The sequence below is a fragment of the Camelina sativa genome, chromosome 14 (assembly GCF_000633955.1).
Source record: "Camelina sativa cultivar DH55 chromosome 14, Cs, whole genome shotgun sequence".
Taxonomy (NCBI): domain Eukaryota; kingdom Viridiplantae; phylum Streptophyta; class Magnoliopsida; order Brassicales; family Brassicaceae; genus Camelina; species Camelina sativa.
The window spans coordinates 26357993-26382662 of record NC_025698.1 but is presented as its reverse complement, the minus strand read 5'-3'; the positions used below and the strand labels follow the sequence as shown (position 1 = coordinate 26382662).

The 24670-nt window shown below is 33.9% G+C and overlaps 5 protein-coding genes and 1 pseudogene across 5 annotated transcripts; 2 read left to right on the top strand and 4 right to left on the bottom strand.

Annotated features, from left to right (window-relative positions):
* Positions 115-3523, bottom strand: LOC104742526 (myosin-2 heavy chain). The gene is made up of 5 exons (XM_010463536.1): positions 3229-3523; positions 2783-2929; positions 2503-2675; positions 402-2427; positions 115-300 (listed from the first exon to the last, which is right to left on the bottom strand). Exons 1-5 carry the CDS (start codon positions 3358-3360, stop codon positions 253-255), a joined length of 2526 nt encoding a protein of 841 aa, XP_010461838.1. The 5' UTR covers positions 3361-3523; the 3' UTR covers positions 115-252.
* LOC104744001 lies at positions 5523-7573 on the top strand. The gene is made up of 3 exons (XM_010465031.1): positions 5523-7054; positions 7259-7388; positions 7559-7573. Exons 1-3 carry the CDS (start codon positions 5523-5525, stop codon positions 7571-7573), a joined length of 1677 nt encoding a protein of 558 aa, XP_010463333.1.
* LOC104744000 (ubiquitin-conjugating enzyme E2 11-like) lies at positions 8412-9053 on the top strand. The gene is made up of 3 exons (XM_010465030.1): positions 8412-8490; positions 8602-8693; positions 8793-9053. Exons 1-3 carry the CDS (start codon positions 8412-8414, stop codon positions 9051-9053), a joined length of 432 nt encoding a protein of 143 aa, XP_010463332.1.
* On the bottom strand, positions 9672-15174 carry LOC104743999 (uncharacterized protein DDB_G0290685-like). Its single transcript, XM_010465029.1, has 11 exons — positions 15019-15174; positions 14896-14934; positions 14711-14764; positions 14271-14441; positions 14039-14179; positions 13878-13931; positions 13740-13801; positions 11245-11329; positions 10245-10503; positions 10041-10162; positions 9672-9707 (listed from the first exon to the last, which is right to left on the bottom strand). Exons 1-11 carry the CDS (start codon positions 15172-15174, stop codon positions 9672-9674), a joined length of 1179 nt encoding a protein of 392 aa, XP_010463331.1.
* On the bottom strand, positions 19426-20140 carry LOC104742525 (annotated as a pseudogene).
* LOC104742524 (bidirectional sugar transporter SWEET8-like) lies at positions 22279-23828 on the bottom strand. The gene is made up of 6 exons (XM_010463535.2): positions 23691-23828; positions 23474-23510; positions 23122-23338; positions 22877-23035; positions 22687-22788; positions 22279-22573 (listed from the first exon to the last, which is right to left on the bottom strand). The coding sequence occupies exons 1-6, from the start codon at positions 23731-23733 to the stop codon at positions 22406-22408; spliced, it is 726 nt and encodes a 241-aa protein (XP_010461837.1). The 5' UTR covers positions 23734-23828; the 3' UTR covers positions 22279-22405.

The window sequence follows — 24670 nt, the reverse complement described above, 5'->3', positions numbered from 1 at the left end:
AGTTGCAAAATGCAATGCTTTCTTAGTAGTTTTGCCAAATTTAACGTCTATTATTCAATTTTGTTCGTAGTTTTATAATACTTTCCACACAAAGATTTGTTATCTGATAACACATTCATGTAATCCTTAACAAAAGAAAACTTTATTACATACACGCTACAACTGTTACCAAATGAAATTTACACATTATTTTCTTTGAAACTAGCTAGATTATAAGAATCTATATGTTTCTATGTTCTGTTCCATTGCACATTAGTTTCCTCCGGTAGTTTCCTCTTTCTCGGCCTTAATCCATGCAGCCTGTGCGAATGAGAGAACCAAACAGCAAAAACAAGCTCAAATGATTGTTAGGAAAAAAAATCAGAATTGTTTTTTCGAATTGCAGCAGAAGGATAGTGTACCTTCTCTCTTTCAAGTTTTGACAGACTCGGTCGAATCGAGTTCCCGAGATCTAAACCACCCCAAGCTTCTTGCATCTCTCTATCCCTTGCTTTTCTTCTTGTTGACAGTGGTATTGCTTTCTCTGTCTTCTCGGTTTCAGGTTTCGTTTTCTGCTTATTTTGGTGCAGGCTTGAGTCCCCAAGTCCTAAACCGCCCCAAGCTTCTAGCATTTCTTTGTCCCTCGCTTGTCGTCTAGTAAGAATCGGTCTTCTCTCTTCTCCCAAATGCTCAGTAGCTTCTGTTTTCTTGATTTCGAGTCTCTTCTGGCTATTGATCTTTGACTCCCCAAGGCCTAAACCACCCCAAGTTTCTTGTATCTCTATATCCCTCATTTGTTGTCTGGTGAGAATTGGTTTTGCCGTCTTCGTGCTTTCAGGTCCCTGGTTATGTTTTTCCAGTGTTTGGTCCAAGCTACCTTCATTATTGTTCACTGAGTTTTCCGTCTCTTCTAATTCAGTTTTGAACCTCTGCTTCTCCTTCTCTAGCTTTGGAACATGTTTCACCAAAATTTTGTCCAAACTCTCATAATCTGAGTCTGTTTTTGCTGCTTGTTTTCTCCTTTGAATCCTCCGATTTCCATAAAATGCTTCTGATGCAACTTTTTCTCTTTCCAACCTGTGAACCGGCTTGACCAAGATCTTGTCTAAGCTTTCTTCTTGACCCTCAGCTTTATTGTTCAAGTCTACGTTTTCTTTTCCCAATTCTTCAGCCGCTACTCTTGAAACTGTTTCTAAATTTCTTGCATCAAGTTCTTCTTGGTTTCTCTTCTTTGCATCTTGGACTTCTTTCTCTAGCTTGGAGACATGTTTTACCAGACAACTATCCAAGCTGGGAACTTCAGACGAACTCTCTTTCTTTCCCGGCTTCTTCACATTCTCATACATTTTTCCGCAGTTCCTTATAGTTTCTCGAACGTCCTTCTCCAGTCCAGAAACATGCTTTTTCACTAGCAAACTTTCCAAGTCCTGGATAGGATCCATTGACGTTTTGTTTCTGCTTGAGTTCTTTTGGTACTTTCTAGAATTCATTCCTGCGTTCTTCTTGGCCTCTTCGACCTCCTTCTCAAGCCTTGAAGAATGTTTCACAAAGATGCTTCCCAAATCTGGAACAGGATCACTTGCAACACCTTGAGGAACCTTTCTGTCTTTGTCAGAATTTTCCTTTGAATCCCTTTTGGCTTCATAGACTTCTCTTTCTAATTTGGTCATGTGCTTAACTAGATACTTGTCCAAACTCGGAATCTCTGTCTCTGTTCCATTCCTTGTTGTTTTTCCTTCCATTAAGGACCCGCACTTAGAATCTCTTCTTGATCTTATATCCATTGAAGAAGAATTCCCATGGTCTGAAACGGTAGGTTCGTTGATGCTTGTGGTATGTCCCCTCAAGGCCTCATTTAAACCACAAGTTGCTACTACAGAGGCAAGACTTGAAAGATGATCTTCTTGTAAGCCCTGAAGCCTCTCAAGCAACATATCCAACAGCTTCTCTCTGCTAAACTTTCCAAAGGACTGTCGCCTTTTGACTTTTAGCTGTCTCGTTTTGAAAGATGAAGTCTCCTCACATTCAGCCACTTCTTCATCAACCTTGTGTAGAATGTCGAGTTCAGAATCTGACTCTGTGTCGCATTCTGAAGACATCTCAGTGATCTCATGATTATCACGCACCTCAGGATGCTCGCTGATTTTCTTCAGAAGGTCTCTAAACTCAGCTTTACTGACAGAGGGGGAGTTTGCAAGCCTAGCAAATGCAGTTTTGACAGCAGCAGCTACTTCTTTATCCACATCAAAGGCAGTGTCGAAAGACGCAGTAACGGTATGAGTAGGAGATCCCCTTCCATGTGTTCCTGACGTTTCGATACGATATTGTTTCCTCGAGCTATTTGGTTTATCATGCATTATCACTCCCATCGCAGATGCCGCTTCAAAAGCTTCCACTGCAGCCTTTTCTGCATTCTCCATCAAAGTTTCTGCTTCTGTACATGGAATCCTATCAACATGAAAAATCCTATAGTTAAGAAAAGATAAAGAGGTACCACAAACAATCTCCTAGATGTTAAATTACCTAGCAGCTCGAAGTATTCTACACCAAGGTGCTTCAACGAGAGCAGCCTTTCGGAGCTCCATGGCTTTACCAGCAGCCTCTCTCACAGCCATCTGTTCCCTTACAATCTTACAGTAGTGTGGATTAGAGTCGCCAAGAGTCTCATCAAGCGTCTGGTTCATTCCTCCAACCTCCTATACAACACCATAGAATCAAACTCAATATTCAAGATTGAACTAAAATGTAGTGCTAGTTGTTCCCAATCAGTGAAAAGTATATATAAACTAGAAAGAAACATTACCTGTAGCTTCTTAATCTTCCTATTCAAGTATGAATCCCCCTTTCTACTCCGAGGGAACCAGCCAAGAGGTGAGGTTTTACGTTGAGAAGAAGACCTCTTTGATTGTGATTTCCTAATCTCTGATGATATCTCTCTTGGTGATTTGTTCTGAAACGAAGACAATACCATAACAGGAGAAGCACGTAACAACCTTTAATTAGCGATCAATCAAGTGCGAGTAGCCTCTAAGCACCATGACTAAGGACTTGTTTCAATAGTGAAGAGGTATCATCAAATTCAAGTAATTAGGTATGTTTAAGCATAAATTCCACAATACGAGAGCCTAAATTACCAAAACCCTAATTTCTACTCAACAGCAAGAAAATAAAAAAAAACTCAATCATATGGGAGAAACAAAATCGATTAACCGGAATGAAATTGGATCTGTGAACCGAAACTGAAATTACCTTGCAAGATTTCGAAGGGGAAGAAGAGAACTGAAGAGGATCGGAAACACCGACGGCGGCGGTTTTCTTGTCAGAGAGTGAAGAAAGACATCCCAAATCCAAACAACCGAGATCCATGGCGGCTTTGATCATGTTTATCCTCAAATTCGTTGTATCAACTTACTAATAAGCGAAAGAAGAAGAAGAAGGATTCAGATTAAGCGTTGAAATCTTTGGAGAAAAAAATTCGATTGGAGAAGACGAGAAAGAGAGAGAGAGAGAGAAAGGAGAAGAACGATTTGATTGGTGACTCTTCTCTTCTTTTTCTTTTTAATTGAGTTTTTGGGAAAAATGATTGAGAATTTCTTACTAATGCCCATTTTTTTTTTTTTTTTTTTTTTTTTTTTGGTTTTTTACAATGAGTTATTTAATTATTACCCTTTTGTTTAGGTTTTTGGTTTCTTCTACGCCCTTTCCTTGTGACAAGGAGAGGGANCATTTTTTTATATCCCTCTTTAAAAATACCCTTTTTAATGATCATTTTTAATTATATTTTTCTTTATTTTTTAAAAACAATTTTGCCTTTATTTTATAATTTTACCGACAATTTTATTCTACTTTCTCCATCGTCGATTTCTCCGTCGTCGACCTTTTTCGTCTTCGTCTCTTCTTCTCCGGAGACATCTCTCCTTTTCCGGTCGGATCTCTCCTCCGCCATTATCACTGCTTCTCCCGTCGTCATAGTTCTCTCTTTTACTTCGTCGTCTCTTCTTCTCCCATCGTGTAAGTATTTCTCCCATCGTGTAAGCTTGTTTCTATATTTTTAGTTTTGATTTCAATTTCAATTTTGTGTTAGCTATTAGATTGTTGTTTCGATTTCAAATTTGATGTCAGAATTTTTTTAGGTCTTAAGCACTTGCTCTTTAGATCTGTTCGTGATAATAAAGTCCTTTTCTCCCATCGTGTAAGCTTGTTTTTGTATTTTAGTTTTGATTTCAATTTCAATTTTCTGTTAGCTATTAGATTGTTGTTTCGATTTCAAATTTGATGTCAGAATTTTTTTAGGTCTTAAGCACTTGCTCTTTAGATCTGTTTGTGATAATAAAGTCCTTTATTAGATCTTTGGACATCTACTGTTATTCTTTGATATAGTTGTTCGGATCTCTCTTCTTTTAATGTAGTTTTGTAATTCGTGATATTGGTTTGTTTTCTCAGGATTTTGTTTGGGTGTACAAATGATTGAATTGTATTCAGTATGTGGTTTGTGGAAGTTGAACAACAACATTCATTGGGAATTTGAGATGGATAGTGAAAGGGGAGCTTCTTTGATTAACATTGATGAGAATATTAGATTTAGTGAGTTGGTAAAGATTCTATTAGAAGATTTTGACATTGATATTCAGGCACAATGTTTAAAGCTTAGTTATACATTGCCTGCTAAGTCTGCTACCATATGTAGTATTCCTATCTTTATTAGAAATGATAGGCAGCTTGAAGCTTTTAAACTCAAATATGCACAAAGTGGATGAGTTCTTCATCTATGTGTTACTGTTGAGGATTTTTGTGAGACTGTAGAGCATGTATTTTTAGTAAACTCATTCTCTTATTCTTTCTAATATTGTTTTAGAAAAGTAACTGATTTGAGGAATGTTTCTTTATCAGGGTCAACTTAGCTCTACTCCTTTTATTGAGAGTGTTACTGCTGTTACTCAAGTAACTTTCTACTTTAGAATTTTAAATTATTTCTTGCTTACAAAACATTTATAAAATTCTTTGAAAACACTTGTAAAACGTTTTAAATACTTTACAAATCTTTTCAGGATCAAACTAGCTCAAATCTGTTTGTTGGGAATGCTATTGATGTTTATACTCATACTCAGGTAACTTACAATGGTATAAATGTTTTAATTGCCTTTTCAACCCGTTTTTAAAAACCTTTGAAAACAGTTGTAAACCTTATTAAATCCTTTGAAATCACTTGTAAAACCTTTTAAATACTTTACAAATCTTTTAAAAAACCATTGATTTGTACTTTCAGGGTCAACCAATACCAAATCCATATGCCGAGAGTGTTCCTCCTGTTGCTTCTTCAAGTCAACATACTGGCACTGCTGATGATTTTACTGCTACTCATACTCAGGTAACTTACATTTAAACGCTTTAAAAAACCTTTTGAAAACAGTTGTAAACCTTATTAAATCCTTTGAAATCACTTGTAAAAACTTTTAAATACTTTACAAATCTTTTAAAAAACCATTGATTTGTACTTTCAGGGACCAATACCAAATCCATATGTCGAGAGTGTTCCTCGTAACATGACATCCTCTGTTGGGTATCCATCTGGTTCTTCACACTCAACAGGTCTAATCGATGTTGATTCACTGTTTTGTGGAAAGTTATTCAAAGACAAAACAGAAATGAGAAGTCAGATGCGGATGTATGCAGTCAAGCATAGTTTTGAGTTTCATACTTTTAAGTCAGAAAACAAGAGGTATGTTCTTAAATGTATTGATGAAAAATGTAGTTGGAGGCTACGTGCAACTAAGGCTAAAGCATCAGATAGCTTTGTTGTTCGAAAGTATATTAGTCAGCACAGCTGTGACTCTGCTTTAAGGAATGTTAATCATCGCCAAGCATCTGCAAGGACTTTGGCTGGTTTGGTTAGTAACCATTTTGCAGGAGGAAAGCTTCCTCTCAGACCCAAACAGCTCATGGAAATTTTTAGGAATGACCATGGAGTTGGTGTCTCGTACTCAAAAGCATGGAGAGCTCAAGAACATGCATCAGAACTTGCTAGGGGTATACCTGCTGATAGTTATGAGGTTTTACCGAGTTGGTTTCACATGATAGAAAAGAAGAATCCAGGTACTATCACTTACATCAAAGCTGATTCTGATAATAAGTTTAGATATGGTTTTCTGGCTTTTGGTGCATCAATTAGAGGTTTTAAGTTGATGAGAAAAGTTATTTCTATTGATGGCGCCCATTTGAAATCAAAATATAAAGGGACTTTGCTTGCTGCATCAGCTCAGGATGGTAATTTTCAGTTGTATCCTGTTGCTTTTGCCGTTGTTGATTATGAGAACGGTGCATCATGGGATTGGTTTTTGCAGTGTTTGAAGATTATTATTCCTGATGAAAAGGATCTAATTTTCGTGTCTGATCGGGCTTCTTCAATTGCAACTACGCTTTCAGTAAATTATGTACATGCTCATCATGGGATCTGCACTTTCCACTTGCAAAAGAACCTGGAAACACGATTTAGAGCTTATGCTTCTCTTCTTCCAGTAGTTCATGATGCTTCAAGAGCTTACACTCAATATGATTTTGATTATTTGTTCAGTCAAATTACCAGTGGTGATCCGGATCTTGGAGAATATCTTTGGCAAGCTGATATTAGGAAATTGTCACGTGCATATTCTCTTTCTAACCGGTACAACATCATGACATCTAATTGTGCCGAGTCCATTAAATCCAGGTTAAAAGAGACTCGCGAGTATCCAATTGTCTGCCTGTTTGAGACAATCAGGTCTATTTTGACTAGGTGGTTTAATGAACGTCATGAGGAGAGCTGTCGACATCCATATGTTGTTACTCCAAATGTTAAGAATAAGATGAATGAATTTTATAATAATACTACCCGCTGGCTTGAAGTTAGTCAAGTAAATGAAAATGTCTTCGAGGTTAAAGCAGGTTTAAAGACAAATGTGGTGAATTTGGACACAAGGAAATGCACATGCTGTATGTTTGATATTGACAAATTCCCTTGTTCACATGGAATTGCTGCTGCCAAACATGTCAATCTCAATGAAAACATGTTTGTTGATGATTATCATTTCACTGAAAGGTTATAACTCTCTTCTTTAATTGGGTTTTGAAAAGGTTGCTAAAGTAAGAGATCCGATAGGTTTTTACAATGTTTTAAAAGGTTTTATAAGTTATTTATAAGGTTTATAAACAGTTTAAAAAAGGTTTTACAAGGTTTTACAAGGTTTTTCAAAGGTTTATCAAAGTTCTATAAGTCTTATCTTCCTCTTTTTTTATTTTACAGATGGTGTTTAGGATATTCAAAGAGCATTCACCCAGTAGGTGATATGGAGTATTGGGAGATTCCAGAGAGTGTTAGTACTTCTATTCGGCCACCTTGTACTCGTGTACCTAGTGGCAGGCGAAAGAAAAAGGTAATAGCTAGTTCATGGGAGTATGGAAAGGCTAAGATAAATTCAAAACAATACAAATGCAGTAGGTGCGGTCAGTGTGGACAAAACAAATCTAGTTGTGTAGCTGCTATCTAACTCTCTCTCTCTCTTTAATTCAACTTGAATTTGTTCTTTTTAATAAAATATTTCAGTCTGTGGTGTTGTAAACTCCATTTTCTTAGAATTTTTTTTTCAGATTTTACTGTTTTAAATCATTATAAACAACTTGTAATGCCTTTTAAAAAAGCAAGTCTTACTGTTTTTAAATCATTTACAAACAACTTGTAAAACCTTTTAAAACCTGTTAAAAACCATATATACTCTTGTAAAACCCTCCAACGATTAAAAACCATATATACTCTTGTAAAAATCAAGTCGCCACACTCTCTCTCTTCCCCTTCCTCTTCCCCTTCCTCTTACTCTTCTTCATCTCTCTCTCTTCTCTCTCCCTGCAAAAACCCTAATTTTCCTCTGATTTCACCATCTTAAGTCTCCTTCACTGCTTCGTAATCAAACACCAAGCAAAACCCTCCAACGATTTTAGATGATTTGAAGAGATATAGACGAAAAAATGGGGGAAAAGCCCTAAAAAGGGAGATAACGAACATCGAAGGAGATAAATCAAGATACTATAAAGGATTTCGCAATTACCCCAAGCCCAGAGAGAAACAGCGTTCCACTTTTGATTTCGAATCGCTTAAGTTTCTTTTGTGGAAGACAATTGAAGGGGTAATACGCAAAGAGTCGCTTTGAAGGGGTAAGATTTGAAGGGGTAAGATTTCGAAACCGTAATTGATTGAAGGGGTGAAACGCGAAGCGTCGCTTTGGTTCGGTTATAATTATGTATTTGCGAAACCGAAGGGTTACTTTTTGTAAACAAAAGTGACGCTTCGCCTATTATAAATACTTTTTGCTCTACACATCAAACCTTTGTCTCACGAAAACTTAAAAGTCATCTCTCAGATTCGACAAATCCTATTATCTTCTTCCTTCAATCTGCTAGAAATGTCGCATCTTTCTTCAAGCCATCTAAGGATTGCGTTGAAATATTTGAACAAGGATGATTCGATAAACGTCACAGCAGGTAAACACATACATCTTCACATTAGTTTTGTTTTACTGTTAAGGATAAAAGAGATTGAGTGTGTTTGCCTTTTTGTTAGTAATTGTTGATGACAACATTTTCCAATGGGAGGCTACCTTAATCGGACCGGTGAACACCCCAAAGGGGGAGTGTTTAAATCGAGTCTTCATTTTCCGCCTGATTACCCAAATAATCCCCCAAAGGTAATCTGTTTTGATTATACACCCTTTTATTTAGCAAGTATGTGTAATAAGACTCCTCTTTTTGCAGCAACTCAAAATTATAATTTCTTGATAATGCAGGTTTTTTTCGTCACAAAAATTTGCCACCCAAACATATCAGATAGAGGAGGCATTTACCTAAGAGTGTTGAGGGCTATCTATTGGCAAGCCATGCCGATTACTTTGTTCTTCAAGGGATTAGTGGAGAAGTTGATTGAACCAGATGTTGATGATGAGGAGCAGGTCAATGAAAATCTTGCCAACCTTTACAAATCTGATAGGATAAGGTTTGAAGCAATGGCTAGAGAGATGACAAACCAATACGCTGGGAGAGGAAACTGATGTATGAACTTGAATAGTTCAAATCTATTTTATAAACTCTTGAATAATATATTATGTATTTGTTTGTTTTAATAAAAAATTTCAGTCTGTGGTGTTGTAAACCCCATTTTAAAAGATTTTTTTCATTCAAATTTACTGTTTTAAAACCTTATAAACAACTTGTAAAGACTTAACAAAACAAATCAAACTGATATATATCATTATAAACAACTTATAAACCTTTTAAAATGTGAATTACGTAAACAACTTGTAAAGCCTTTAAAAAAGCAAATCAAACTGATATATATCATTATAAACAACTTATAAAACCTTTTAAATGTAAATTACATAAACAACTTGTAAAGCCTTTAAAAAAGCAAATCAAACTGATATATATCATTATAAACAACTTATAAATCCTTTTAAAACTTACGAAAAACCAGATATACTCTTGTAAAACTAAACTGTTTATAAGATTAACACCATTTAAAAGGTTTTACAAGCGAAAAGAAATAAATTAACATTAAATAGACAATTTTTTATAATCCACTTGCAAACTAATCATTGAAATACTTTTCCATTCATTATTCTTCTTGATGTGAGCATGTTCATATCCTGGATATTTGCCAATTATGCAAATTATGGATTTTCCTCGAAGTATTTGTCCCTGTACTCCTGCAAAAGAAAAGAAAAATTTAAGTTTATATTAAATAACAGTAAAATGTGCATAAAATCTAACAAAAGTCGAGGTTCACTAACCTTTAATGTTGAAAATATTCGGGTACCAAGGTATCTCATTTGTGGAGTAACATCTTTAGAAATTTTGTCAGGATGAGAAATTAACATTGCCTTCCTTGCTACTTTACTTACATCTTCTTTAGTTTTCAAATCCATGACATAGATTGTTTCTCACTTATTCCCTTGCCAAAGATACTACAATGTAGAACATCCAAATTTTGTTAGTATTTAACGCCTATGATAACAAGTATATGATTTTTTCAAACTTACTTCATCCATTGACGAAAGCACAATTTTGATGTCCTTGGGCTTAGTCCAACATTTTATAACTTTCTCGATTTGTTTCATTTCTTCGTCACTTATATTGTTCTCCTGCGTAGTAGGTGTTTGCACTAATACAAACATAAGAAATAAAATATTATATGTCATTTTCAAAAGGGCAAATCATCAATAATAAAGAATTCAACAACTTACAACTGCCCATTTCCTGGCTGGTGTGATCTTGTTGTTGGCTTGGGACTTCTTCTTGAGTCGGAGCTTCTTCTTGGCATGTGTCTTCTTGTTGATTGTGAGCTTCTTCTTGGCATGGGTCTTCTTGTTGTTTGGGAGCTTCTTCTTGGCTTGAGTCTACATCAGTATCTGAAATATTAATACACTCTTCGTCATCCGATATAACAAAGTACGCTTCTTCTTGGTTTGAGTATACATCATCAACACTGTTAGGCTTCTCATCCTGCATAAATAATTATATTTTCATTAACCATATGTAAATTATTTTCAAATATGTTTTTAGAAGGTTTTTAAAATTTGTCGATCATTTCTAAGTAACACATACCTTATCATTATTCATATCCTCCTCGTGGATCATTTTCATTAGTATCCTGGGTATTTTCTTCAGGAATAACACTTGGGTCCCCTCTCAAGTCAGTTTGTTTCTCAGGTTGATAATCTTGATTCTCTTCTTTAGATACCTAGAAATATTGTAAATTTTGTTTAATACTATTTAAAACACTAGCAAAACCTTTGAAAACGATTATATGATTGTGTTAAAAAATAGTTTAAACACTTTTAAAAAGATTTTAAAAAGAATTAAGTTTTTTTTTCAAACCAGTTAAAATTATTGAAAACCCTTTCAAAACCATTGTTAACACTTCGATTTTATATAATTTTGTTATAAAATCTTTAAAACACTTTTAAATGATTTTAAAAGGAATTAAGTTTTCTTTTCACTTACAAATTCAGTTGGAGAAGCTGGTACTTCCTCTTCTTCAAATTCGGTGGCAGAGGCTCGTACTTCCTCTTCTTGAAAACCAGTTGCAGAGGCTGGTACTTCTTCTTCTTGAAAAGCAGTTGCAGAGGCTGGTACTTCCTCTTCTTCAAATTCGGTGGCAGAGGCTCGTACTTCCTCTTCTTGAAAAGCAGTTGCAGAGGCTGGTACTTCCTCTTCTTGAAATGCAGTTGCAGAGGCTGGTACTTCCTCTTCTTCAAATGCCCTTGATTCCCACTGTGGTGTTGAAGCAGCAGTAGTGACACCCACATGATTCTCCAGTCTCACTATTCTGTTGTGAATAAGTTGACATGTTTTTAAAATCATGTCAATTTTTCCACTACAAGATATTCTTTTAAAACTCTCGAAATCCCTTGTAAATCCGTTGTAAAGTCTTGAAAACCAGTTTAAACACATTGTAGATCAAAATTACGTTAATAACACTTTTTTTAAAAAGTTTACAATGTGTTTTAAAACTATTGGAAAACAAACAAAAAAAAAGTTCTAGAGAAGTATTAGTACCTTGCAAGACTCAAGAACAAATTTTATTTCATTGAATTTTGGGGAAGATGTCTTTTGCCATTGCAAGATCAGTGGGAGATGTTGAGTTTGGCTTGAAATGCTTTCCCTAACACCAAAATGTTCCCCTAGCTCGCGAACTGAAGATAACAACCAGATTTGGATTGCATATGGAAAGCCAGCCATTCCATACTGTGTCTTTGCCAACGTTCCCACAGTCATTTGTTTCACGCCTATCACTAATGATTCGTAAGCAATTTCACCCCAATGATACTTGCAATACTTCTCAAAACTACTGGCTCTCAGCAAATTCTTTAAGGGAATTTGAACTACTGGATTTTGTGCTATCAATATCCTCTCCACTAGTAACAAAGCACCTAATCAATTTCTTTCTACAGGTTTCATGTCTTTTCCTTTAATTTTCAAAGTATCAAGAAGACGTTTGCAGGTCATTTTATCATTCATCCACAAATCTTTTTTCGATTTAACAGTACTTGATGCAACAGTACCTACCGGAAGGCTTGTTGTAATGACGAATTCCCTTAGCGAAAATCGCATAGGTTGATCATCAAATGCAAACCAGAGCTCGTTTTTCGCAGACTTAATCCTCCTCTGTAGTAAGTGGTGGACCAGTTGACTCGAGAAGTTGATTTCTTTCCGACTAACAAATTCTATAATTGGACCCAAGAAAGACTCCTCTAACTCCCTGAACTCTTCTTTTTTTTAATGCTTTCTTTACAGTCGCCAAAATAGCTTCCTCAGAAAAGTATTTAGTTACTCTATTTAATGTATCTCCCTCTGTGCCTCGCGTGATTAATCTTTTTGGGAAGCACAGTTTCTTCGCAGAATCTTCAAAAATACTCATATCGCAAAACCTGTCAACATTATTTACAGAGAAGAACATATTCATGCCATGCACTCAAGATCCCTTATAAATCCTATTTTAAAATCAATATAAAACTTTTTAAAGACATTGATAAATTTCCAACCTTCGTATTCCGAGTTCATCAAAACATCATAAAAAATCAAATTGAAATAGAAATTAAAGTCAAAACTATGTTCCAAACCAAACTTACAGATGGGAGAAGAAAAGACGACAAATTTGAATAGAGGTCTGAGAGGAAAAACGAGGGAGAAGAAGAGTCTGTAATTCGACGAAGAAAATGGCAACTTGAAGTCCTCGCGTACCCAATAAGCCAAATCCTAGTTTCAATCTGACGACTTCGTGTCTGCAATCCAACGAAATCGAGAACCCAATTTAAGCAAATAAAGATTTGAGTGAATTTCACGATTTTCAACCTCCAAGACGGAAAACTGTACTTTTAGAAAGAGGAACCCGTGACTTTTTGGGATAATTGATACAAGGGGGGGTTATATTTTACAATTAGGCTTTCACCCTTATTATAAGAAAAACATTGTAAAACCCTTTTAATATTTTAAAAGGGTTTTATAGTATTAAATCCATTTAAAAGGTTTTAGAAGCGTTTTAAAAAGGATTTTAAAAGGTTTAAAAGGGTTTGTTTTTTGGTATTTCAATGAATTTAATAGGATTTACAATAGTTTTAAAAGGATTTTGTTTTGGGTATTTCAATGAATTTTATAGGATTTACAAGAGTTTTAAAATGTTTTTAAAAAGATTCGAAAAGGATAAACAACGTTTTAAAATTCTGCAAACATTGAAATACCCTAATTACATAACTAAACATTGAAATATATTGCCATTCATTATTGTTCTTGATGCAATAAGCTAAAGCTCCATTCCTGCGATCACGTTTATATACCAGCAAGATGCAAACTTCCATTATCCTAGTTTTTTTTCTATTTCTGCAATTCTGCAAATATAATATAATTAATGTTAGAACCTTTTAAAATACATTGCAATACCAACCTGTTAATCCATTTAAAACCAGTTTAAATAACCATGTAAAAACCTACACTGACCTGCAAAGATGTCAACTGTGACAACCCGTCCCGCGGACCCCACTAGCCCCCGCTAGCTGCTCCAACAGACAGTCCGTGGACCCCACTAGCCCACCGCTAGCCGCCCAAACGGACTCCAAGCTGGTCCTGCAGGGCATCGATCCTAACTCCTCACTGGGCAAATGGAACTATTCATCCAAATCCACAGTAGGTTATTGGTGCGCGAGACGTTCCTCGAACCTTGGTCCCCACCCTTTAACAACCTTCCCACAGGACAAGCTGTCACGAATTGATCTGGATTGTCACTTGGTTTACGCTTCTTCCTCTGTAGTGCCACAAGAAAATCACAATTTTTTGTAAACATTAATAAAATGTAAAACATTATAGTACTTGATACTAACCTGTTTTCTGTTCGTAACATCATCATCACCATCATTGGTTTGCTTAGACTCTCTCTGCAGTTTTTTAAGAAAACATTGTTTAGATGATTTAAACCTAATGAGATACTTAATGAAATCTTTTAAAATACTCATAACAACTATATAAAAAATTAATGATTTACCTGTTTTCTCTCTCTCAACACTCTCTTCTTACTGCTTGCTCCCTTCTCTTTACCCATGCTTTTATCTTTTCCACTATCCTGATCTTCTTGAGAAAGAAGATCAAAATTTGGTGTAGAAGGGCGTGGAGAAGGAGATTTATCCTTCAGAGATGATAACAATTGTTGTTTACAACAGGCTTTGGTGTTTACAAAAGGGTATTTGGAAACTTATAAAAATACTAAATCAATGTACCTTTGGTATTTCTTCAAAGTAATTACCACCATCACCTTCAGTTTTTTGGGTGTTTTCATCGTCTCCAGCGAAGCTCCCATCTTGTGTGTTTGACGGACGGACAGAATCTGAAGACGGGCTATCTACGAAATCTTCTCTAGGAATATCTCCATCAATATTTTGTTTGCCAGCCTGCAACAAAACAAAAGAACATATAAGAACTTCATTTAAAAGGTTTTACAATCTGTTTTAAAAGGTCTAGGTCACCTTTGACACCAGTTTTTTAAAACATTGTAAAACTTTTTAAACACCTTGTAAAACCATTTAAAATCCTTTTAAAACACATTGACCTTTGAAAACCCTTTTAAAACAGAAACCTTTGAAAACCTTTTAAAACCCTTTTAAAGTCTTAGCAAAGACTAATTAAACCTTTTATAAAGTCGTTTACAAAAGATACTGACCTCTTCATTTATAACTTCTTCCTTTCTATTTTGTCCATCTTCATCTTCGTGAGACTGCTAAGGGAAAAGAAAAAAAAGGAGCTCAGTTTAAAGAGTTTAGTGTCCAATGTATGGGAAAATGTGTAAAAGTGTTTTTAAAAGGTTTTACAAGAGTTACAAAAGATATTGACCTCTTCATTTATAACCTCTTCATTTCTATTCTGTCCATCTTCATCTCCGTGAGACTGCAAAGGGAAAAGAAAAAAGGAGCTCAGTTTAAAGAGTTTAGTGTCCAATGTATGGGAAAAGGTGTGATCTTGGAATCTTACTCCTTTATTCTTATCTTTCTCTGATGTGGTTTTGACAGCTTCTTCAATTGCTTCTAGTCTTTTATTGAAGTCTTCTAACATAAAGAGGATAATGTCAAGTTTTTCAGAATCTGACAAATTTTTCTCTATTTTCTCATGTTTCTCAGAGACTGACATTTTTTCCCCCATTTTGTCACCCAACTCTCCCATGGCATAGTAAATATCAACTAATTTAGAAGACCATTATTCTTTCTTCAATCTATAGCCTTTCATAACCAAGCCAATAACTTCTTCAAAATCATTGTCATCTTCATCAACCAAATGCTTATATTCTTGTGGATCTCCAATTATAGTTTTGACTTCAACCTACAAAAATAATCAAAATCCATCAAAACAAAACTCAGCAAATGAGATAACCAATGAATAATCAAAACTACACTTTTAATAGAATTCAAAACTTACACAAGTTGCTGACGTAATAACATCAACAATTTCATCATTCCTTGCATATCGAGTTGAATGCCAGTTGAGAATCAGTGGATACAATGTTTTGGAAAAATTACATCTTCTCCCAAATATATCACCAAAAACTGGAACAACACTCAAAGCCCATATATATAATGCCAAGGGAAATCCCTTGACACTATACTGACCTTTTGACCAAGAAGCTTTATTCAATTTCTGAATGCATGTAGCAAGGATGTTATATGCTTCTTTGCCCCATGGTTGGGCTGTATACATATCAAAATTTGAAGCATGCTGAAGCCTAGACAGTGGTATCTTCTCTAAAGATCCTGGTGTCATCAAAATACCTTCTGTTAACACCACTGCAGCGAGGCATTCCTTTTCTTTGTCATCCAAAGGTTTTTCACCCTCTTCTGGTTCTTTAAATAGTCCATATTGGAGTTGAGATAAAGTGTAGTCTCCTCTCACCGCCCAAGAATATGGTTCACTAATTGGATCTTTGCCGTTATTCCTTGGTTCTCTATGAATAGATTTGCAAACACTTTATAATTACTTGTTGTAAGAAAGAACTCTCTCATGGAAAACCTAAGAGGTTGCATGTCCATTGTAAACCATAAGTTTCTCCCTCTTGTCTTTAGCCTTCTCAGCATCAAGTAGTGGAATAATTTCCCAGAAAATTTGATATCTCTGGCCGAAAGATTGATGATAGGCCCAAGGAAGGAAGCTTGAAGCTTCGAGAAAGATACATTTCCTAATACTTTTTCAACTTTGTCAACTAGGCTTAAGTCCGAATGTTGACATATGTTTGCTCCACCAATTGGTTCAAATCATATATGCTTTCTGGTAGTTCAAGGGCTTCAAAATCACTGGACGCCATCTGTTAAAGAAACACACTTATTTAGAGTTTTCAACGGATTTACAAGAGATTTAAAAGGGTTTTTAAAAATCAACAACACACTTTATCGATCTGAAGTCGTCTTATCAACACACTTTATCGACATAATTCAACTACGACCGATCTGAAATTCATATCAAATCCAAATTTACAAGACTTTACTAATTCCAAATCCATATCAAACACATTTATCTATCTGAATATCTGAATCTGGATTTTGAAAATGGTTTAACAAGGGGCTTTTAAAAACTGATTTACGAGAACAAAAATCCAAATTTGAGTTTACATATTCCAAATCGATATCAAAGAAATTTATCGATCTGAATTCGTCAGATCTGAATTTACGATCGAAAATCAATTTTCAGATTGATGAATATACCAAAGAAAAATAAAATCTTAACCACAAACCTGAAAAGAGTTTACGATCCGAGGAACACGAAACGAAGATGAGGTTGGAAGGGATCGCCGCGAAGAAGGATCGAAATCACGAATCCAGAGATCACCGCGAAGAAAGATCGAAATCACAAACCTAGAGATCACCGCGAAGAAGGTTCGAAAATCTCCGCGAAGAAGGTTCGAAAGGTTCGAAATCGCCGCAGTAAGTTTTCTTGTGAATCGTCGGTTGAGGAAGAAGGAGAGAACGACGGCGAAGAGAAGAAAATTAGGTTAACTTCATTAAGGGCAAAATTGTTATTTTCAACCGAAAAAGGGGTACCCTTATAAATGGACCCTTCCCAAGGGCATTTTTAAAAAGTGGAAAGGAAAAAGGGGCATTTTTGCTTTTCCCTCAAAATTATACAATATGTGGAAGTAGCTGTTACAACGTGATATTTGGCTTTTTCGTTTTTTATTGAATTGGTGACTCAACTTTTTTTTTTTTGCCCTCAAACGGTTCGTTTTGGGAGGAATAATCTCATGTGTGCATGTTCACAATAGTAACGATACTCTTTAGTTTATGAATCGACACGTGTTCTTGATTTATTTTGTTTTCCAATCTCTTAATGTCATATTCACTTCTTCCATCTATATTAACATTTTTTTAAGTACATTTTCTGTTCTACCATTGAAATTTAACTTATTTTACAAAATTAATCTTCTCATATTTGCACAAAAAAACAATAAGTTACATATGGAAAATCAAAATCGATTACACTAATAATATACCTAATTTATCTTTACCAATAACTAAAAAAATCAATTAAAATCATATATTATCTCTTTTAATAACTAAAATATTCCTAAAATATCATCACGAAATCAGTTTATTTTTTCCTTCTTTACTTCAAAGATTTAAATGTTTTAGTGAAAAAAATAATAATAATTAAAATCATAATAACTAAATATTACAACGGGATATTTGGCTTTTTTGTTTTTTTTTTCACTTTTACTTTTTTTTCTCTCTCAAACGGTTCGTTTTTGGATGAATAATCACATGTGTGCGTGTTCACAATAGTAACGATACTCTTTAGCTTACGAATCAACACGTGTGTCTTCATATTAGATTCATTTTTGAAGTACATGTTGTTTTTCAACTATTGAGATTTAACTTAGTTAAAAACTTATTTACAAAGTTGATCCCTTCGTATTTGCACAAAAAAAACAACAAGTTACATACGGAAAATCAAAATCAATTACACTAATAATATACCTAATTTATCTCTACCAATAACTAAAAAAATCAATTAAGTTCATAAATTATCTCTCCCAATAACTAAAATATTCCTAAAATATCATTACTAAATCAGTTTTTTTTTCTTTTTTAACTTCAAAGATTGAAATGTTTTAGTAAAACAATAATAATAATTCAAATCATACTAACTAAATATTTCTACAAAATCTTGAAATACTGCAAATAGAAACTAAATAAATCACACACACGACTATTAAATTAGATATTTCTTATGTAAATATTAAATATTTTAAATTCTTTCATAATAATTTTTTTTGTTTGCTCACTAATATTTACTCGATTTTATATTATACATAATACTATAAATAACTTATTTATAGGAAATATGTAGGAGAAGCTCCCATCGATACATATGCCTGCTCACATCAAAAAATGTCCACCATTGTTTTGGAGTAAATAGGCGGCGGTGCTGCGGCGGCTAACCTAGTTACCATCTCTCGTCCTCCAAAGAAAGTCACTTTTTTTTTTCTTTTTTTTTTTTACTACTAGTAGTTTTAAACCTGTGAAATCTTAAAACATACAAAATTTTATTTGATTCAGTGTTCATCATATCGGTTTTTCAGTATGATTTCGTTCTTCACCAAATTTAGGAGCGTAATCGGAGTTACGTGTATTGTATTTTAGGGAAAGTGCAGTGTATAACCCAAAAAAAAACTATAATTCAATCACTAACTATACTAACCATCAAAACCTTATATACTCTATATTTTATATATTAATTACATAATTCACCTTTTACACATTTCCAACCACCACAACCACCCCCAGTCCACCACCATCTCTTACCACCGGCGACCACCTCCGGCCACCTCTGATCACATTCCGGCGACCACCTCCGATCACATTCCGGAAACCACCTCTGGCGAACACTCCGGCGACTACATTCCGATGACCACCTCCGGCCACCACTCCGACGACCACATTCCGGCCACCATCTCTGGCCACCACTCCGACCTCCGGCCACCACTCCGACCTCCACTCCGGCGACCACATTCCGGCAACCACCTTCGACTACCACTCCGGCGACCACATTCGCCGGCCACAATTCTGGCCACCATCACCACTTGGGTGTAATATGGTAATCTCACAATATCCTTTGGTTACTCACCTAATTTCATCTGATATATAGCTATATTCTTAATTATATTTGCCATTTTGGCTAGTAGGCAAATTCACCCTTGTGTTTATTCTCTCTTCACTTTGCCATTCTATGCTTCATGTTTTTTTTTTTTTTTTTTTTTTTTTTTTTTTTTTTTTTTTTTTTTTTTNTGGGAAGACAAGAGAACAAAAAAGCAAACACATTAACTGAGAATCATACGACATTAATTGGCTGATACAAAACATCTTATGACATCGTTGCCAAAAACTGTCTTTCTCCTCACTCGTTTCTTTTCACTTTGCTTGTGTTTCCTTTCACCGACAAGATTCGATCGGATTCTTTTAACTACACGAACAAAGTCCATGTATCCTCACAAACCGGCCAAATTTCTCATTTAACTTCAAAGTTCCAAATATATTGCCATTTATATACTATAAACTTCTACTATACGAGAAATGTTTTTAGAGATTTTTGTGAAAGATCAGTATTTGCGAAATGCTCAAACGTACAAAAGAACTAAATTTATTTAAAGAAGAGATTAATGTTGGAGAGTAAAAGAGGAGTATTACTTCCTAGTAAGATCGCCTGTGAGGGAAGAGATCATTCTCCATGTCTTCATAAGCAATAAGATCGTCCTTCAAATCATCCCCATCGACAAACATTTGCCTCACAGCCAAAGCCAAGCTCTGATAACTCACTCTCTTGTACTTGTCTAGGCTTACGCGTTGGCAAATCGAACGCCCTGGTCCCTCTAGCTAGCACAACGGTAACCGGAGGAACCACGAATGAAACTAGATCGTCCTCCACGTTAAGACCAAACCTTGGAATGATCTCCCAGCCCCTCTGATGGTGGATTTGCTATTATTATGGTTTTTCGAAATAGATTTGGGCATGAAAGAGGTGTCGTGGTGTCACGAGGTTGTTGTGTGTTGGTGTTGCTTTGATGAAACCTTCTTCGCAAAGAGTCTTGGCTTTGTGGCTCAAATCTGTTCATAATGAGTGTAGGGTTTCAGGGTTTTTGTAACTTAGAGAAGACTACAACTCAAAGTGTTTTATGTGTTCTTTCTATGCTAGGGACTAGGGACTAGGGAGAGAGAGAAAGAGAGAGATAGAGAGAGAAGGGTAAATATCTTACTATATTAATTGGGAAATACAAATATGAAACTAACCTTAAAATATGTAAAAAATTAGTTTCAATTGCTACTAGAAAATTTTAATTAAAATTAATTAACTAAATAAATATAATTAATTAAAAAATAGAAGACGCTGAGAGATAAAAGAAATCTAGATAAGTAAAAAAAAATCTATTCAATTCAAAACTAATTTGTGCTTGAAAAAATAAAAAAATATAAAAATTAACAGCTAAGATTTTTTTCAAAATACAGATAATTATTAGTTAAAAAATATATATTTTTTCTCTCTAATAAAATTATGGACGAAAATTACTAAATATTTAAAAATATATAAACCAATCAGAATTTCAAAATTAAGATTTTATACCCAAGTATACAATAAAATTATTTTTAATAACTAGAGTTCAAATATTTTATTAAGATTTAAAATTATGATTCTCCTATCATCTTTCTTTTATTTTATTTACAAATTGTTTGGAAGTTTCATATAATTCTTATGATTAATAAATATGCAGAATTTTTTTTGCATATGTTGTGACTTGAAATTTTTAAATCAAAGATATACTACTTTTTTTTTTAATATAAAAGATATATTACTTAATCTATGGAAAAATGTTTGTTTTAATTTCAACATTGGTGGGTTGGTAAAACTAACTTTTTTTTTATTGACAACAACTAAACTTAATAAATTTAACTAAACTATATAGTTGATAAATTAATAAATCTTATTTTCTCACAATTATAATATTAAAATTAATACTTCATATTTCATAAAATATTGATGCAAATACAACAAACAAACAATATAAAATTGTAATATATATCAAAAAATAAAATACTATAATATTTTAAAATAATTAGTATTAAAAATACATATATAGATTTATAGAACAATTAAAAAAATATTAAACTAATTTTTTTAAAGAAATATAAAAATAAGTTTTATTATTATATTCTAATTTTTTTTTAAATGTTGATTCGTGCTTTAAGCACGCGATATCTCCTAGTTTCATTTAATTTGAAAGTACATCTGCAATTTGGACTTCTAGTTAAACAATGGATCCTTTTAATAAACAATCAGTTTAATATTTAATCATTCAATGAACAATTGGATTCACGTAGAGATGTTCGCATGCACATGCATATGTATCAAATGACACTACAATGCTAGCTACAATCTATCTGTGTCACTGTGGGAGCAAGAGCTGTTACTAGAAATGTCTAAAGGTTTTACTAATTTACTGAACATTTTTTTCAACCCAATTTGTTTCTTTCAAGCGCAAGACAAATATGCAATTATGCATATGAATACGAAGATATATTAAAAGTAATAAATATTTAGAAAGGTGGTCCACATGGTTTAACAATCGACGTTGTTAAGGTGGAAACGTTACACAACCCTAAGAACAGGGGTTAGTTTATTTATTTACTAGAATTTGTCCGGCTTTATACTTAAAATATTTTTTATCAAAATAAATTATAAAGCTCAAATATAATCATTTAAATGAATTTAGCCATAGACTGCATATTTTAACTTTCTTCCAATTTTTAGTGGAGCGACAAAATGCAGAGGGTGAGAAAATTTCTTTTAAATATTTACTGGTTTTGATGAGATTAGTTATTATATGAAAAAAAAAAACTGTAGAGAAAGGTGGGAAGGTGAGGAGAAATAAGTGGAGTTAGAACAAACCAAAATATGTGTTAAATTGTTTTATTTTTCTTTCTTTGCTCGATCATTTTTTGTTATATATATATATATTTTTAATTAATTTGGTGTTGCTTACATATCACAATTTTATTGGTGCATTGACTTATGCGTTATAAGATAAATGATTAATGCAACTTTTGGTTTCTTTAATGAAAAAATTAGAAATTATTTGCTTAGTTAATTTTGTCATGGTATATGATGAGTAGTTTATGTGTCTATTCAATGTAATATATAATCATATATTTAACAAACAAATAATCAGAAGCTTTGAATGATCTCGAAAAACCTAAATACAAAACTTGAATATCTTTTATTATAATAAAGTGAAAAGTAAATGTTTTTCACTTAGAAAGAGACAAAAAAAAAATCCTCACTCGCACCAAACACTAAGGGTGATCCAAACACCAAAAACCAAACTTCATACTACAACAACGTCCACAGTTGAGGTAGAGTGTCCACAAGCATTGGAGTGATCAGGTGGTGTACAACCCAATATCTGATTGGATCCAAGGGTCGTTTCGGTGGGCCGATCCGAGGAGTATATTAGTTGATAAGCATACAATATCATTCCGAGACCATTGAGTATCTGTCTCATTGAAGCAAACAAAATGAAACAAACGTTACAAATCAGAACATTTAATTAATGAGAATCAATCAATAAAATTAAGTATTCATGGAGAGGAAAAAAAAAAGACTTACAAGGACGTAGATATCAAATTTGTAGATCAAAGAGAAAGAAGTCCAAATTTCAGCGTTAATAAATCTAGCCAAAGACAACCACACGGGTACGTACTCGTAGGTCTTTTGTATCAGGAATAAAAAAATATAATCAAAACACATAAATAAGTAATAGTTAGTAATCAATAAATGAGAGAGAGAGAGAGCATACCATGTAAATTATATAATCCAAATTTGCTGATGAAAGGTTGCAAACAATACCAATGAACGTATGTCGATCAGATAAACTTTCAATTCCAAAAAGAGAAATCGTGTAAAAAAATAGCACAAAAGGAACCGCATATGCAAGACACCACAAAGTGTTGCGCCTCTGGACATGAAACATCAATAAAAATCATTAAAACATATACAATATGGTATGAGAGATATAATAAAGGCATTAAAGATGGAACATACAAGTGATTTGTCGCTGCAGTAGAACATATAAACAACCAAGTAGATAACTTCGATTCCTAAACCAACGCCATTACTAGTGGTGACGAGTATACCATCTTTGTAGATAAGAGGAAGACCATACAAAACCCACAAACTATATTTTGTCACCAACCCCACATGACGATACGGTGTATAATCCTCCACCGATTTCTTCTTGTAAATCTGTATAAACTTTGGGCTGTGTGTGGACATAGACAAATGTTTAAATATGAAATATGTCAAACAATACAGATACAAAAAACACGATTTTGTTTTTTTTCTTGTTTTTTTTTAAAAAAAAAAGAAAAAAACAGAAGAAGAAAAGGGATATTACAGTTGTGAAAGGGAGATCAAACTGGAAATAACAGTCCCTGCATCAGGCCAGAGAAAAATTGTGAGTAACAACTTGGAAGCTATATGTAAATTAGGATAACTTCTCCGAGCTAAATTATGATAAACATCATACACAGTTATATGTATATGAATACACGACTATACAGATAGAGATATAAACATATTAACTGCAAGAGAGAGAGAGAAGCAGATCATACCAATAATTCCGATGATTGTACGAATTTCTTTCGCGCTAACCATCCTGAAATCTGCGGAGGGATTGGTGAAGTTGACGAAAAGCAAAAGAATGCTTAATCCCGCGAGAGAGCAGTTGGTGCTTCTTAAGAGTGTTTTGAGGAAATTTATAATCTAAGTTCATTATACATATATACCCATATATATATTTAAATACGTAAACCACAACTACTTTTACACATGGTTTCCTTGTAGTTGTGGAGAATGGAATTAAATATTTAAAACTCTTGTAGGATTAGGAATTAATTATACAAGCCTTATCCTATGATTAGAAAAATTATAGAAACAATTTTTTTTTTCCTTCTTTACAGCAGATTTGTTTTTCTTTTTTAAAAGCCTTTCTTGGAGAGAAATAGGGAGAGAGAAAGAGAGTGAGGGGAACTAGACGCAGAGCCAAAATAAAGAGAGAGTGATTCTTTTGGCCGTCATAACCAAAAAAATAGAGAAAGGTTATTAGGTATAAACCACATTTATCTCGTGAAAAACAAAAGTGTACTGAGGAAATTTATAAATTTGACCACAACTCACACATGGTTCTTGGTGGAGAATGGAATTGAACTTTTAAAACCCCGATAGGATTAAAAATTACTTATACAACCCTTATCCTATGATTACTAAAACTAAAAACTAAACAAACCATTTTTTTCTTTTTACTGCATTGTTTGTAATTAATTGTTAGATCTTATTATTCAGTGAGATTGTATTGCGACCCCTAATTAAAAAACTGTATCCAGCCCAAGAAGAGAATCTTCTCTAAGATGTTTTCTCAATATTTTTGTTCTTCTTTTACGAAAAAGTATAATTTAATTCGAAATGGAATGATTTTTCTTTCACACAATATAAAACAGTTTGATTCAACATCTCTAGTATATATATACACTAGAAATTTACTCACGCAATGCGCCAGATATATTTAAGGTTTTTTTTGTTAATTATAAAATAT